The following is a 14,884-nucleotide window of genomic DNA, read 5'->3' on the forward strand; positions in this document are numbered from 1 at the left end:
ATTGAATACATTGGGAGTATCATAAAAACGTATTGCTAAGTTTTGTGAATGAAATTTTCTGGTTAATAATATGAATTTAAACTTAACTGAGCATTTTAAACATAAATAAGCTCATGATTAATAATATATCCATTCCCGTGCGGTAGCACGGGTTACATACTAGTGTTAATAATGTCACTGACAATGATAGGAACATCACTCCAATCATAACTTGTTATTACAATAATAACAACATAAGGAATGTCATGTCACCATATTTTCATAATATATTTTAAATTATATATTGTTATTGGTCATTGGACCTCAACACTAGTTAAATGCAAAAATTAAAGAGTCCAAATCTAATTAAATTTCCAATTAGATTTTAATTGGAATCTCAATTTTGCGCCACGTATCCCATCAAAATTTTAATTTTTGTGCCAAATGAATTATTGAGTGTAAAAATTGAAAAGCCCAAATCCAATTAGATTCTATATTGGATTTCAATTAGAGTCCAATTTTGCTCGTCCATCTAATTTTTTTATTTTTGTGGCAAGTAAATTGTTGGGTGCAAAAATTGAAGAATCTAAATCCAATTAGATTCTAAATTATATATATATATATATATAATGAGAAATCATTACATATTTTAGAAATGTATGATTTAAAAAAATGTGTAAGCTAATACTATATATAATTTAAATTTCTTAAAAAAAAATGTATAATTTGAACCATGTAATTATGATTGTTTTTAATTGTATCCGTGTATGTGCACAGAATATTTTATTCATAATTGTGGAAATATTATATTAATGTTAATAATGTCACTGACAATGATAGGAACATCACTCCAATCATAACTTGTTATTACGATAATAACAATGTGAGGAACGCTATGTCACGTTATTTTCTTAATAAATTTTAAATTATATATTGTTATTGGTTATTATGAATTTACAAAAAAATAATTTAAATTATAAATTCAAATTAAAATTAATAACAATTTATCACATATAATTTATTGTAAAAATATTGTGAAGATATTATAAACGTAGAACTTGGTCGACAAATATTGCCAAATTTAGTTGTCATTATCATTCATTTTGATTTTAACCTTTCAGTTTCTAAAAAGAATTAAAAAAAATTTCGTATAAAGTGTGGAAAATGCAAATAAAGTACAAACAGTTCCATGTACACCGAAGCCAACGGTTGTGATCTACTAAACTACTGAACATGTTCACAAAGTTAAAAATCGTACGGACTAAATTAAAGGAGGTACCATAACATAGTACAAGTAGTTGTATTATAGCACAACCTCAAAGCCTAGTGCTCCAAATCCGATTGTCCCCAAAGCATCTTGAAGTACGACTTACGAGGCGTGCTTCAAATCAAAATACCTCGTAGGTCTTTTTTGTTTAGGATTCTCAGCGATCTCTTCCTTCTCTGTCTGTCTGTCTGTCTGTCGTCCTCCAAAATTTTCTTTCTTTTTGGAGAGTGAGAGAGAGAAAATGTCTTTAACATGTGTGAAAATGTCAGAAGAAGTGTGGTTAACATGTCTGACTCATGCATTGTCCACAGAGACCGAAGAGATCATGGGTCTTCTTCTTGGTGATATTGAGGTTCGTTCTTTCTTTCCCATTTTTCAATTTTTCAATTTTTTTGGGTTATGTGTATGTTTTTGTGTGTGTGCTGTGCTCAGAGTTTAAATTGCTTGGTGGGTTTGGAATTTGTGTGACTTGGGTTGATTTCTGAAATGGGTTTTTGGAATTCTAGTCATGTTTTGGATTCTATGTGGGATAATGTTGAATTGGACTGTTGGGTGTTTGCGGAATTTGTGAATGAGAACTGTACCTTTTGTTGTTTGGCAGGAAAAAACTGCATTAAAAAAGAAAAAGAAAAAAAAAAGAAAAAAGAGAACTATTTTTAATATGTTTGAGAACATGACTGTAAATGAAGTGGAGAGAGATTTGGGTTACTGGGTTCTTCAAATTTTAGTTCAGTCTTGATTTCAATATATGCTTGTATGGAATTTCAGGCTTACATGAAAAATGTGGTTTTCAAACTTCTGGGTGTAACTAGAAATTGTATGTGTAGTTAAAAATTCAGACTTGGGACTTGCTTAGAGTTAATTTCATAACTCTATTTTATGTGTTCTTTTTTTTTTTTTTTTTTTTGATGGGATATTTTACATGTTCTTGATTGGCTATGCGAATGATCATTTTTGTCTCACATACTCATTTGGTTATTTTCTAATGTTTATATGGTTAAAATCTTGGCTAACACCTTTAATGAAAGGATGAGGATCTTTGCTCCATTAATATTTATACGAAGAAGTTTCTCCATTAGAGGAAAAAAATCATGTATAAAAGTAGGTGACTGCAGCTTTCATGCTAAATTTTGCTAACCAATCAGTGTATTGGCTTGCTTTTCTATATTTTAGCAATATACATAATGTGCTTGCTCCACCTCTGATAGCATTTGGGTTTAGTTGAGTTTGAATCCGATACACTTTTCTATCCCATCTGAATTCCCGGGCCTCATTGACAATGGTCTGCTTAAGGACATTCATGATTCATGTTTCGTTCTATCAAGAAAATGGGGTAGAATACTAGGTTTCTTATACACTCGGAAATCCATTCCATTGTAGGGCCTCCTTTAGTACCATCCTGTCCTGCCAACCACAGTCTTGGCCCTCCACTTTGATCTCGAACTTCTAGATGTCAAGCTCTAGTGATTGCGTGCCTCTGTGTTGGGTTTGTTATTGCATGATGTGACTGAAGTTTGGTGAAAATTATAGGTGGAACTTCCTCAGTGATTTGGCCTGAGGATTTGAAGGGATCTCCAAATATATGATTTCTGGATCTTCAAATATCATTGACTTGCTCCTCCAGTTCCATCAGCATGTTGATTTCTGCATCTGGCAGAGGTCTATCTTAAAATATGAGATTTTCTCTGTTGGAGAATTTACAACTCTTATTTAATCAATATTTAATGATTCTTAATCATTTTCAGCATTCTTTAATCAATAATAATGTTTCTGACTATGTTACCAAAAAAATGTTTCTGATTATAATTTTGGGCATTTATTTTTCTGTAGACAAATGGTGCATGTAAGTCTTTCTAATTGTATGATCCACAGATGATGGATCTGGATCTTTGAATTTTTGAATTGGCAGGATTCAAAAGTGTTGTGAGTTAAAGATGCATTAATTTAATATGGGTTTGTTAATTGATGTTTTATTTTTGTTTCTGTTTCCTACTTTCCTTTCTAGTTTTTCAATTTTTGTCTGGTGTTTTTATGTTTATGATAACTTTAATTCTGATGTTGGGAATTTCAGTACTCTAAGAATGGGAGTGTAACTGCACTAATTTGGGGAGCGTCACCTCAAACAAGATCTGATCGGCGAAAGGACCGTGTGGAGACTAATCCTGAACAGTTGGCTGCTGCATCAGCTAAGGCTGAGATATCCTTAATTCTTCTTTATGTGCTTAATCCATCTGCTTCAAATTCTTTGTTTCATAGCCTTCATATATATACCCCTTCTGGTTTTCAAACTTGGTATTGTTGATCAGCAAAACTATCTGTGGCTTTTTTCCCATGAGTACCATATAATGACATTATCTAATGATATGTAATTTTGGAAAATGTTTTATCCAAAAGGAAAAATGGCTTTGTAATTCATCAGATGAGCTCTGTCTTTATTATCTGGTCAATATCTCCCCCCCCCCCCCCCCCCCCCCCGCGCGCAAAATAAAATTTTCCTGGTCAATCATGCAAACACACGATTTGCTAAAAAATGGAAGAGCCATTTTGGAATATTGGCTCCATGCATGCTATGGGAATGACCTTCACATTTTATGTGACGTTGTGCACTTAACCCTAGAGCACAGAATGAGCACATTGGTTGGAAGAACAACAAGAGTAATTGGGTGGTATCATTCACATCCTCATATTACAGTTCTTCCTTCTCATGTTGGTAAGTGTTGACTATCTACAACATTTTCTTGATTTTATTTCTTTCAATCTTGCAATCCATTATGTTTGATGTAATTAAGAAGTTTTGATATTTGAATTTTGTTTTGCTGATTGACATAGATAATTTCTGTTATTGCATTATTTTTAGATGTCCTTTTTAATATGTGGATTGCTGAAACAGAGATGTTAACTAAGGTCCATCTACAATTTCCATCAACATCTAAGCGAAAAACAACAAAAAGATGATATTATAACAAAATATCCTAGCATAGGAAAACTGTTGTATATGTTTTCCTATTATGTCCTTTATACAACATGAGAGTTGTGCTTTCCTCTAATGAAAAGGAAGTTGATACTTATCCTATAACTACTTTCTACCATAGTATTTCAAGTCAGTAGCCAAGCTTTTTTTTTTTGATAAGTAATAAGGATTTATTGATAACGAAAAGAGAGGGACCTGTGCAAAACCTGTGCAACTAACAGACTTCTTAACATAATCAACACACTTACTCAAAATCAAACATCCAACAATTGAATATTTGATTATGGGTGGAGTTGCAGTTGTTTTAGGTTTAGCTGACTAGCAGTAGAACAGAACAGAGTTAAGGAATGTTTTAAGGGTAAAAGGTTTTGGGGACCATGGGAATCATGGAACACTAGTTGGAGGAAGGAAACTACTGTATCTTTTGGAGCATTTTCTCACTCTAATAATACAAGGCTGTTACGATATGTAGTTTCTGGCTGACTTACATGAGTACTGATGCCTATTATAGGTTTAATTATATTTCTTAATGTACTTATCTATAATAAGAAAAAAGTGCATTAAGGAAAAGTGTTGAAACAATGCATTGCATTCTTAGAATAGCAAAAGACATTAAAAATCAAGAATATGATAGGGTGTCAACAAAGCAGGAAAAGCCCTAAGAAATTAAAGATATGCAGTGTGATAAACTAAGAAAGGGGGGTGGGGGGTGGGGGAGGGAATTGCAAGTAGGGGGAGTCGTTGTGATTTATATGGGATTGTTGGGACCCAACCAAAAGACATCTTAGGTGGGAGGTGAGGGAGAACAAAATCCTGATTGAGTCCCACATGGCTCAAGTAGAGGGAGTTGTTGTGCTTTATATGGAGGCTTTAAACTCTAATTGGTAAGAGGCCTTTTAAAGCATTGAGGGATGAAACTGTGTGTCACTCCCAAAGAGGAAAATATCTTGCTAGTGATGAGTTAGGGTGTGACAGCAAGCCTCTTTCTCTAGTTAGCGGCCAATGAGAGGTAGTGGTGCAATATCACTTTAGAAACTAGATGCTCCAACATTAGTTGGTTGTCCAAGTTCATAGAGAAGAGTTGTAAATAGTCTTGAAACAAAGGATAATCTGAGCTTTTAACTAGGCTTTGTTTGGCAAATGGGTCTACCAGTTTGGGCAGAAGGTAACCATCAATGGCAACTGGTTATTGCTGTAAAATACAAGGAAGACTGGGATAGTGGACTACGTAGGTAGTCAGAAGTACTCATAGATGCAGCCTCTGGCTGAGCATTACGGCAGACTGGGAGAGATTTGCGGGTTACATTTAATATGTGGTTGTGGATGGGTTTAGACTAAAGTTCTGGCATGATATATAGTCGGGGATTCAACTTTTGAGGTAGTTTTATCCAAAAATGTATTCTATTGCTCTAGACAAGGATGGTTCTGTTCATTCATATTTGGAGATAGTAAATGCTGATACAATCATGGAAAATTCATTTTGTATGAGCTTTCAATGATTTGTTGTTTGATGCTTTGTACCCTAATATACCAAGTGGTGAGGGTTAAAACTTAAAAAATGTTTTAGATGGAGGTTGATGAGTAATGGTAAGTTTGATGTTTGATCTTACCATAAGGCCTTAATAGTTTTCAATGGGGTAAACATTCCTTCGAAGAGCATCTGATGTTGCTCATAAGAAGGCAACATTCTTAGTTTGGACAGCAAAATGTGGAAAGAATCTTACTGGTGAGAATCTTATTAGGAGAGGTATAATGGTAGTGAACTGGTGTTGCATGTGTAAGCAATGTGGTGAGACCATGGATCACTTGTTATTGCATTGCGTGGCTGCCTCCCATGACCTCTCCCAGACTTTGCAAAAAGAGGGAGCTTTGTGCATTGGGTATGACTTTTTAGTATTTCCTATGTTTGAAGTTCATTGGGTAATGCCTAAGAGAGTTTCAGAAGTACTTTTTGGTTAGAAGAATTGGTCTGATAAACATGGTAGCTCCTTTGCTTGGAATATAGTTTCCCTATTCTGATGAAGGCAATATGGAGGGAAAAGAATAATTGCATTGTTAATGATGTGGAGGTCTTAGTTATTGAGTGAAAATCTTTGTTTGAGTGGTTTTGTATCCTTGGCACTAGCAACATGTGCTTGTAGATTTTTTAAATTCAATACCTTTTAGATTATAATTCTTTGTCTTTGTAATTCTTTACGAGAGTTTTATGCATACACCATGAGTACATAAAGCTATTCCCTTATCAATTACAGTTATTAAAATAAAAAGGATAATCTGAAAGATTAGAATTCTCAATATCCAATACCCTTGTATTAATGTAGTTCAAGTGCACTGGTGGTTCTTTTCCTTGAAACCTTAGCCATCCAATTTTCTTATCACCACTTCCATCTGCAACTTTTCAAATAACCATCCTACCTTTCTGCTTCACAATTTTTAGAACTATATGTGAACCATCACATCTATACTACATACTTCCCTTCTATTTTATAACCAGTGTAAAAGAATGATGCCTGATTTGCATCTCAGGTCTATGGTTTTCTAATTCACCTTGTTTATGATTATATTAACCTATGCTTTTGAAGAGTTGAATTGTGGAATGATTTTCTACTAATCCATTAATTCTTATGTCTAGATATCAGATGTAGAATTGCTTATCATTAGACATGCTGTAGTTATTTTTGGTCACTGGAAATTAATTATCATTATGCTTTCTACTACTTTTGCAGATGTGCGGACTCAAGCGATGTATCAACTTCTAGATGCTGGGTTTATTGGACTGATATTTTCCTGTTTTAGTGAAGATGCAAACAAGGTATATTTGATATACATGGTATTCAGGATGTAGCCCTGTAAACCTGTTTGTTTGTCATACTTACGTAGAGTAATTTTAGGTTGGAAGAATCCAGGTCATTGCTTTTCAGTCCTCAGATGGGAAGCAGAATAATGTGTCAAGACCTATATCTCTTTCTCCTGTAAATAGAAGTTCAGTTATAGATCTTGAATCATCTTTAAGTTCCTCAGAAAATTTATCAGCAAGATCTGGCTCTGGAAGGGCAGAGAGCCCTGAACTAGACACTGGTGATTCAAGAACAGCTGCAGCAAATAAGGTAAAAAATAAGCTTCTTTAAGTGGAACTTAAAATTTGACGTATTTCTTGATCTGGGCAATGGAGCTCTAACTATAGAAATGTTTTTGCAAAAATGTTAGATATTTAAAATGACGGTGGATTACATATTTGCTTCATGCTTACATTTTGCGGAAGTGGATGAACATTTGAAGAAAAAGGGGTTTCTTGTGCAGAATTTTGTTCTCTGCGTGACTATGTTTCAGTTGTATATTGCATAGATAATATCATGAGTCTCTCAGACATTTCAATCATTTAATTTTATGTGTAAAACTAGGTTTTATGCCCTTGTTGCAGATATCTAGTGGCCTATGTATTAGCAATTCCTAATACTCTCTCTCTGTCTCACTTTTTTCTAATTTTTTAAAAAAATATTTTTTTATAAGTAAGCTTTGGTCCCATGGGGAGGGGGAAGGGGAGATTCGAATTAGTGACCTCCGCTTCATGAGGCGTGGTCCCCAGCCAATTGTGCTGCCCCTTGAGGTTTCTTATCTTATGACTTCATATATACAACACTGGTGTGGCAATGTTTTAGTATCATTTTAATGAGTTTGTTTGATTGTATGGTTAACCAATAAAGCTGGGGTACTTTTTTATCTGGGGCAAAGTACACAAAACCCCCTTGTGGTTTATTTGTAAAACATGAAACCCTCCCTGAAGTTTCTAATGTAACATTTAACCACCTTGTGATATTGTTTTATGTGTAAATCGTTAAACATCTGTTAAAATAATGGTGAGTTTATTTTAGACTCTTTGCACTTGTATCGCTAATCTTTTAGCCTTCTTTTCTTTCTTTTGTTTCTTTCTATTTTTCAAATCTCTGTATACTTCTTGTATATGCTTTTCCAATATTAATAAATTACAATTACTTATCAAAAAAATAAATGGTGAGTTGCTCATGTAAGGACACATGCCCATATTTAGAGTTGCATTTTTCATGTAAAGCAATAAAACAAGGGGGTTTATACTCAAAAACTAATGGTTTACACATAAAACAATTCCATATGGGAGTTAGGTGTTACACCCAAAACCTCAAGGGGCTTTTGTGTTATTTGAGGAAACCACGAGGGGATTTTGGTGTATTTTTCCCTTTTATATAAGAAAATAAAGAATGCATTCCTAAACAAACAGAGATGCATACCTGAGATAAGTTTTCAAAATTTATCCAGTTACAAGTTCTTCACAAATTTTTAGGAGTATTGGTTATAATCACAGTCTATCTTATCTTCCTTAGATTATTATGTGTAATGAGTCAACCTATTTTGGTAAAATCATTCAGGGGTACTACTATTGCAATGTTGCCTCTTTTGTTGAATTGAACCTGCTTTCGATGAGAGTAACTGTCTCTCTTCCACTTTCTCTTCCCTGCTATCTTCCTATCACCTTTAAATAGAATTGTAGTAAATAATAATGAAACTATATAATTTTGCTAGAGATTGCTTTTTATCCAAACTTCTTGTTCTTAGGTGCACATTGGCTAGGGAATGGAATGACACAAGTACATATTTGAAAAGTGTTCACTTTAAATATTTAGCATATTTGAGATTCTCTAAAAGGATAAATTGCATTAAGAAACCCTGAACTTTACGCTGTTGTTCTAAACCCCCTTAACTTTTACTTTTCCCTGCCAATTTGGTGCAATGACTTTTGACACTGTACCAAGTAGACCCCCTCTGTCAATGCTCCATTCATTTGTCAATGGAGAGATCACATGGCTCTTGTGTGCCTAAGAAAATATAATACCTCACTCACACTTCATATCATCACGAGTCCTAGCTCATTGTGATTTCAATTGATTTTGATTAATGAAGTGAGCAAGGGATTTTAGTTTTTCTTAGGCATGTGAGAGCCATGTGATCTCTCCATTAACAAATGAATGGTGCATTGTCAGAGGGAGTCTATTTGGTAGTGCCAAAGTTATCGTACCAATTTGGAACAAAACAAAGGGTCAAGGGGATCTTTGTGCAATTCACCCATCTGAAATAGTGAAGTTTTGCTTTCTTTGTTGCTTTGTTTTACTGATGCTGAAATTGGAGTTAGTGTACTTAGGATGTGTGTGTGTGTGTGTGTTTAAATTTTTATTTTATTTTTTAATTTTTTCAGTAATGGAATTTCATGAAAAAAAAAAGTGCAAAAAAAGCTATTCTAGATCATGGGGAGTATAGCCAATAGCAAAGGAAAAAATAATAATATGTTAACATTACTCTAAATTGTTCAATTCCATGAAATTATACATTCAGTTAACATGATCTCTCTCTCCACCCCCCCCCCCCCCCTTTCGTTTTCTCTTCCTGTGTTTATGGTTTATATGTGAGGGTGATACAGATTTTTCAATTGTCAACATATGCTGAGTAATCATTTTATAATTGGCTAGGGTGGTGGAAGATCCTCGGAGTTGGGGGTTTTCTTTGCTAATGCAGATGCCAACTATCTAGGAAGAGAGAGGATGGGAGGAACCCACCGTGCTGACAGTTCAGACAACATCATTGTTGACATAGACCCCATGGATATGTCAGAAAGTATGCAAGAAGCAATGCACCGTTCGAATTTGGAAATTAGGTATATATGAGTATGTACTTGATCACTTGGCATCTTTTTTTATTCTTACCTCAAGTACTGGTGTTTACAAACATAACAATGCTGTTCATTTGTTTAAAATGGTAGAGTTCTTTAAATATGCAGAAATTTTTTTGTTTGTCCATTGCAAAGTCATGTCACATTCAAATTTGAACCTGTTAGATGAGAAATACATTTTTTCCATTGTATATTATGCTATTTTTGTTCTTAGTACCTGTGAATTCAAAATTTTAAAGCTGTCCTTGTCTACTATTTTCACTGTGCGAATGATTGGTGCCCCGGAATTTTCTTCCATGAAAGATAGTGGGGAATCACGCATCCTGGTGCTTTGTCATATAGTTTAACCTATTGCTGAACTCCAGCTTTCTGCTGATCCACTCCCTTCAGATGTTTATAGAAAAGTAAAAGAGGACTCTGTGGACATAAAATATTTGATTTTACTAACAGCTGCAATGGAGAATGAAACAAGAAACTTTGCTGCAGGAATGTCATACAAATCTTAGGTAGGGTTGAAATGGAGCAAAATTCCAAAGAGTTAGAGTGAAGATAACTAGATAAGTCACTTTGTTCAGATTTATGAATATAGAGATTACAGGTCAACTCCATTGATTGTTCTCACATTCTAGGTCAATATAATTGCTCACAGATGTTCATAACTATGCATGCTGTGGTTAGAAATTGAGAGAGACTAGCTCAATCAATTAATTATATGATAGATAATACTGGTGATTAAACTTAAATGCATTACTAAACTACCCATTAAGGACATGAAAATACCCATAGTGCACCATGAATTCTACAAAAATGAAATGGCTGAAATACCCGAGATTTAAAAGTTCTTTGCTGATTTTATTACCATTTTTCTTGCAATAACCTAGTTACAACTCATTGTGAAGGAATAGAAAGTTTTAACTCATTGTGTTTTTTTTTTTAGTGGAAAATTTTGTTCCTGCTTAGTGCTGATCTCACTGTGTTACTCATGCTTAAAAAAATAGTAGTCTTTTGTCCCTCTCATGACTAATTCCTATCAATTATCAAACTGTTGGTGTCTATCATGAACTGAGGCTGGTGGAGATTTTTGGCATTTGAAGAGTACTATAAGTCTACTGTGCTGCATGTGGTATTCCATGTCCATGGGGCCTTATAATGTCTTTTATTTATAAATATTCTATATTTATTTTTCCTTTTTTTTTGGGGGGGGGGGGTGGGTGGGGTGTTGAATGAGAGTGCTCTATGCCAAATTCTACATTGGTATGGCTTGGGTGTCTTCCTCTCTTCATTTGTTTTGGGCTGTTTGTTGTGTGTGTATCAGTGCATGTCAGTGCCTGTGTAGCTTGTATATCTGTCTGTGTTTCATTTCACATTCAATGTTTTTTTTCTAATCAAGTGGCTTATCCTGTCTGGGGTTGTTAAAAGGCACCTTAAAACTTGAATTGCTTTTGTTTTCTGGCAGTGGTGCAGAGTATGTCAGGAAAGAAGTTCCTCTTCATGTTTTGCCATCATCTTCCTTTGTTAAGCTTGAATCCCCTTTAACGTCGTTTACAGACCTGCAGCGTGTGCTATATGAAGAGGAGCGGGCAGCATATAACCAAGCCATATTGCAAAATATGAGGTGATAAAGTGATATGCTGCCACTTGTTATCATGACCTGTACTTATTTTTATAGTGGTTTTTCTAATAATTTACTATTTATTCTAAATTTTTACATTTTTCGTAGGGATGGGAAAGTGCATCCGCTTTCTTTCATACATCATACCTCAACTTATCAGGCTTCCTTGTGCAAATTAATTGAGTATTGGTTAGAATCAAATGGCCACCACTTTTTGAGTTGTTTGTGCCTGGATTTTTTTAATTTTACTCACTCTTTTTTTTTTCTTTGTAATCATATGCAGTTTAAGTCCAGCCATAAAGGCACTCCAGGACCGCTTAAAAGAGAATGAAAATCGGGTATAGAACAAAACTAACTATGTTTCATACAGCATGGATGCTTTATTGATCTCGTAGCAAGTTGTCAATTTCAATGGAATTAGGATTAATATGAAAAAAACTGTTTTGAGCTCAAGCAATTTTAAAGTTCCAATCTTCATCTTCATGAAGTGCTATTTCAAGTTGTGACCCTTTGTTATCCATTTTAGCAAAGCTTGTCCTCCTGCTTCTTGGACATTTGTTGTAGGGGTTTGTACATAGCACATTTATGATGATATGGCAGGTTCCATCCATTTGGTGCTAGAGGGTGTAAAGAACCTTGCTAATAGATCATTATTCAGTTGCTCATTACATTAGTAAATTCATTATCAATTTGCAGTTTGTGTATAAACTGACCTGCTTTTGCTCAACAGTTAAAAACGCTGACCAATGAAGCCAAGTCTTTGGAGACAGAAGCCCCTAAAGGGGTTGAATCAAGTTCAGGATCTCCTCGTCAAGCTCCTTCTCATGGTCTCCGAGGAAATACTTCATCTGGTCATAGGGATTTGTATAGTCCAACTGAGCCCACGACCACAAGGAGTGTTGCTGGTTCTGGTAGCCGGAGCAGAAAGGTTTATCAATGAAATTCCAGAATACAGCCTCTTCCCAATGTATGTTGTAATGTAGTGTTTAAATTGTAATTCGAACTCCAATGAAGATTTTTGGGGTTTAGTTTCTTGCACAAATGAGTGTGTATGGAATGTGTTGTGAAAGTGGCATGTTGGCTCCAGAGATTTCATTTTTTGTGTTGGATTCTGGAGTCAAAAGACATTTGTAAAAGTAGGATGCAAATTATTACTAAAAGATAAGATAGAGAGAGAGAGAGAGACGGAGAGAAGAAAAGTACAATGCAAATTGCATCCTAATTGTTTTTTGCACATATAATGCTATAAAGTTCAAAGAAGTTAATCCAAGTATGATGGATATGATATTTCGAACACTATTTTTGTTGACCATATTTGAAGTTAGGCATGTTCTAATTATATCAATCAGATTCATTATCTTTAATTGGGGTAATTGCTGAAATTACAACCGTGGTAACATTACTTACCAAAAAAACCATGGATACATTGAAATGTTTAATCATGAAATGCTTGTATTTAACAAAATCTTGATGGGTCTATTTCATTTTCTCATTCAAGATTATAAATAATACATTCGAATTTGACAGTATACATGAATAGGTGAGCATAATTTGTAGAAGATGACTGAAGGCCTAACTAAAGTTAAAATTTATTTTTATTTCAAAAAAGGTTTTTGAGTTCAAGCATTATGGTGCTGCATCTAGCACATCACATTACTTCATATCATCAAAGGATTGAATGGTTTTTCGTATTTTCAACCACTCACTGTATTAATGTGAAGCAATTTTTGGTAAATACAACGTAGGGATATTATTAATTGTTTGTAAATTCTCTAACTGGCCTAGGCCAATGTGTCCATGTCTCTGTCTCGTACTCTCAGGATGAACAATACTTTGGATATTAATATTACAAATCGGAAAATGGTTAAAATTACTACAAATTTTACCAAATTATTTTGTCTATTATAAATTTTATTACGTAGACAGTAGATCCTTCCTTTTATATATATAAAATGAAAGTCTTATAGATTGATGTGTCAAACTTTATATTTATTAAAAATAAAACAAAAATTGATGTGTCAATTTTTACTTATTTATTATGTTGTTTATATGGTACTAATAACATTTCACTTTCACAGCAATTGTTTTTTTTTTTTTTTTTTGAATAAATATAATAATTTTATTATTTATTTTTTAGAGAAATAAAAGCTATGACTGTAAGAAAGAATTTATACTAGGATTATTATTATTTTCGGTATCATATGATTCTTGGAACAGGAATAAACTACAAAGTGTCATGCACCAGTCCTTGACTGATGAAAGGTAAACTCTAGAATTAATCTTGTTCTAGATATTTTTATCTATTTTGAAATGGTAACCGCTAGAATTGAAGAGGAATAACTTGGTTATTAGAATCTTGAGATGGCCGTTTCTTGGGAAATGCAATTTGAGGAGGAAATTTTGATGCTGACCGGAAAGCTATTTTGCGCTTGAGACATGACATTACTTTACTATTTCTACGCACCTTCTCCACAGCATCACCGAAAAATACAGGCCATCTTCAATTTCTAATTATTAGATTTCGAATTATGGAATTCCATTTGTTTTTAAATTCAACTCCAACCAATCAAAAACAAAAACAAAACCGACATAAAACTCATTTTTTCAAGGGGCATAGAGAAATTGGGTCAATCAATCAAATGGAAGCAATCCCTCATTTCAAATTTTATAAGCCAAAATTAATTTTTGATATCTGAAACGAAAAATTTAGCCTCTTGATTGCAAAATAAATAAACAAATAAAATTGATGCAGTTGGTTGCAAGCACATCTTGCAATAGATCCTATTAAAACAAGGCATGAATTTCAAACAGTGTAGTGTTAGCTATTGGCGCTCAGAAACTTAAGTCAGAACTCAGAAATCAAACTTTTTTTTTATAAAAATTTCAGAGCAATGACAAGTAATTTTAGGAGTTTCTTATGCAAAGTTGTTCCATTATTTTCCTCTGTTTTTTTTTTTTTTTTTTTTTTTTTTTTTGGCTAGTGGTAAATGACAAGTACTGACTTATAACCAATAAGGCATAATTCCAATCTCAATTTTCAACTTGTAGTTTTTATGTACAGTTTTTTATAACTTCACTTTTTCCGTTTTTTCTCACTTTTTTAAATTTTTTCAAAGTACAAGTATACTTAAGCACATTTTCAAAAAAAAGTTTTCAGTAAAAAACTAAATAAGCTGTTCCTAAATAAATACTAAATAGTTCATAAGGTCTCGTGATATTCATGAGATCCTGGGTTCAAAATATCTTAGTAGCATCATCGAGCCACTTTAATAGATTCCTCCTGTAATAACTCAAAAGTACTGCACATGCCTAAATGAAGAGTCAAACAGAGGTATGAATACTCTTGTTTATAATAAT

The 14,884-nt window shown here is 33.7% G+C and overlaps 1 protein-coding gene across 1 annotated transcript; it reads left to right on the top strand.

Moving 5' to 3' along the window:
• The first annotated feature begins 1,305 nt into the window (after positions 1 to 1,305).
• LOC115991730 (lys-63-specific deubiquitinase BRCC36-like) lies at positions 1,306 to 12,800 on the top strand. The gene is made up of 10 exons (XM_031115606.1): positions 1,306 to 1,598; positions 3,318 to 3,443; positions 3,869 to 3,956; positions 6,944 to 7,029; positions 7,109 to 7,324; positions 9,716 to 9,900; positions 11,372 to 11,530; positions 11,636 to 11,716; positions 11,811 to 11,865; positions 12,258 to 12,800. Exons 1-10 carry the CDS (start codon positions 1,488 to 1,490, stop codon positions 12,465 to 12,467), a joined length of 1,317 nt encoding a protein of 438 aa, XP_030971466.1. The 5' UTR covers positions 1,306 to 1,487; the 3' UTR covers positions 12,468 to 12,800.
• Positions 12,801 to 14,884: the final 2,084 nt, after the last annotated feature.

Source organism: Quercus lobata, chromosome 5 (genome assembly GCF_001633185.2).
Source record: "Quercus lobata isolate SW786 chromosome 5, ValleyOak3.0 Primary Assembly, whole genome shotgun sequence".
Lineage (NCBI taxonomy): Eukaryota > Viridiplantae > Streptophyta > Magnoliopsida > Fagales > Fagaceae > Quercus > Quercus lobata.

What these genes read in the sequence shown, in the direction of transcription:
- LOC115991730 (XM_031115606.1), top strand. Translation starts at nt 1,488, where the DNA reads ATGTCTTTAACATGTGTGAAAATGTCAGAAGAAGTGTGGTTAACATGT. An exon ending in TTAGTGAAGATGCAAACAAG is followed by an intron (nt 7,030 to 7,108) that starts GTATATTTGATA and finishes GAGTAATTTTAG; the next exon opens with GTTGGAAGAATCCAGGTCAT. An exon ending in TGCAAATTAATTGAGTATTG is followed by an intron (nt 11,717 to 11,810) that starts GTTAGAATCAAA and finishes AATCATATGCAG; the next exon opens with TTTAAGTCCAGCCATAAAGG.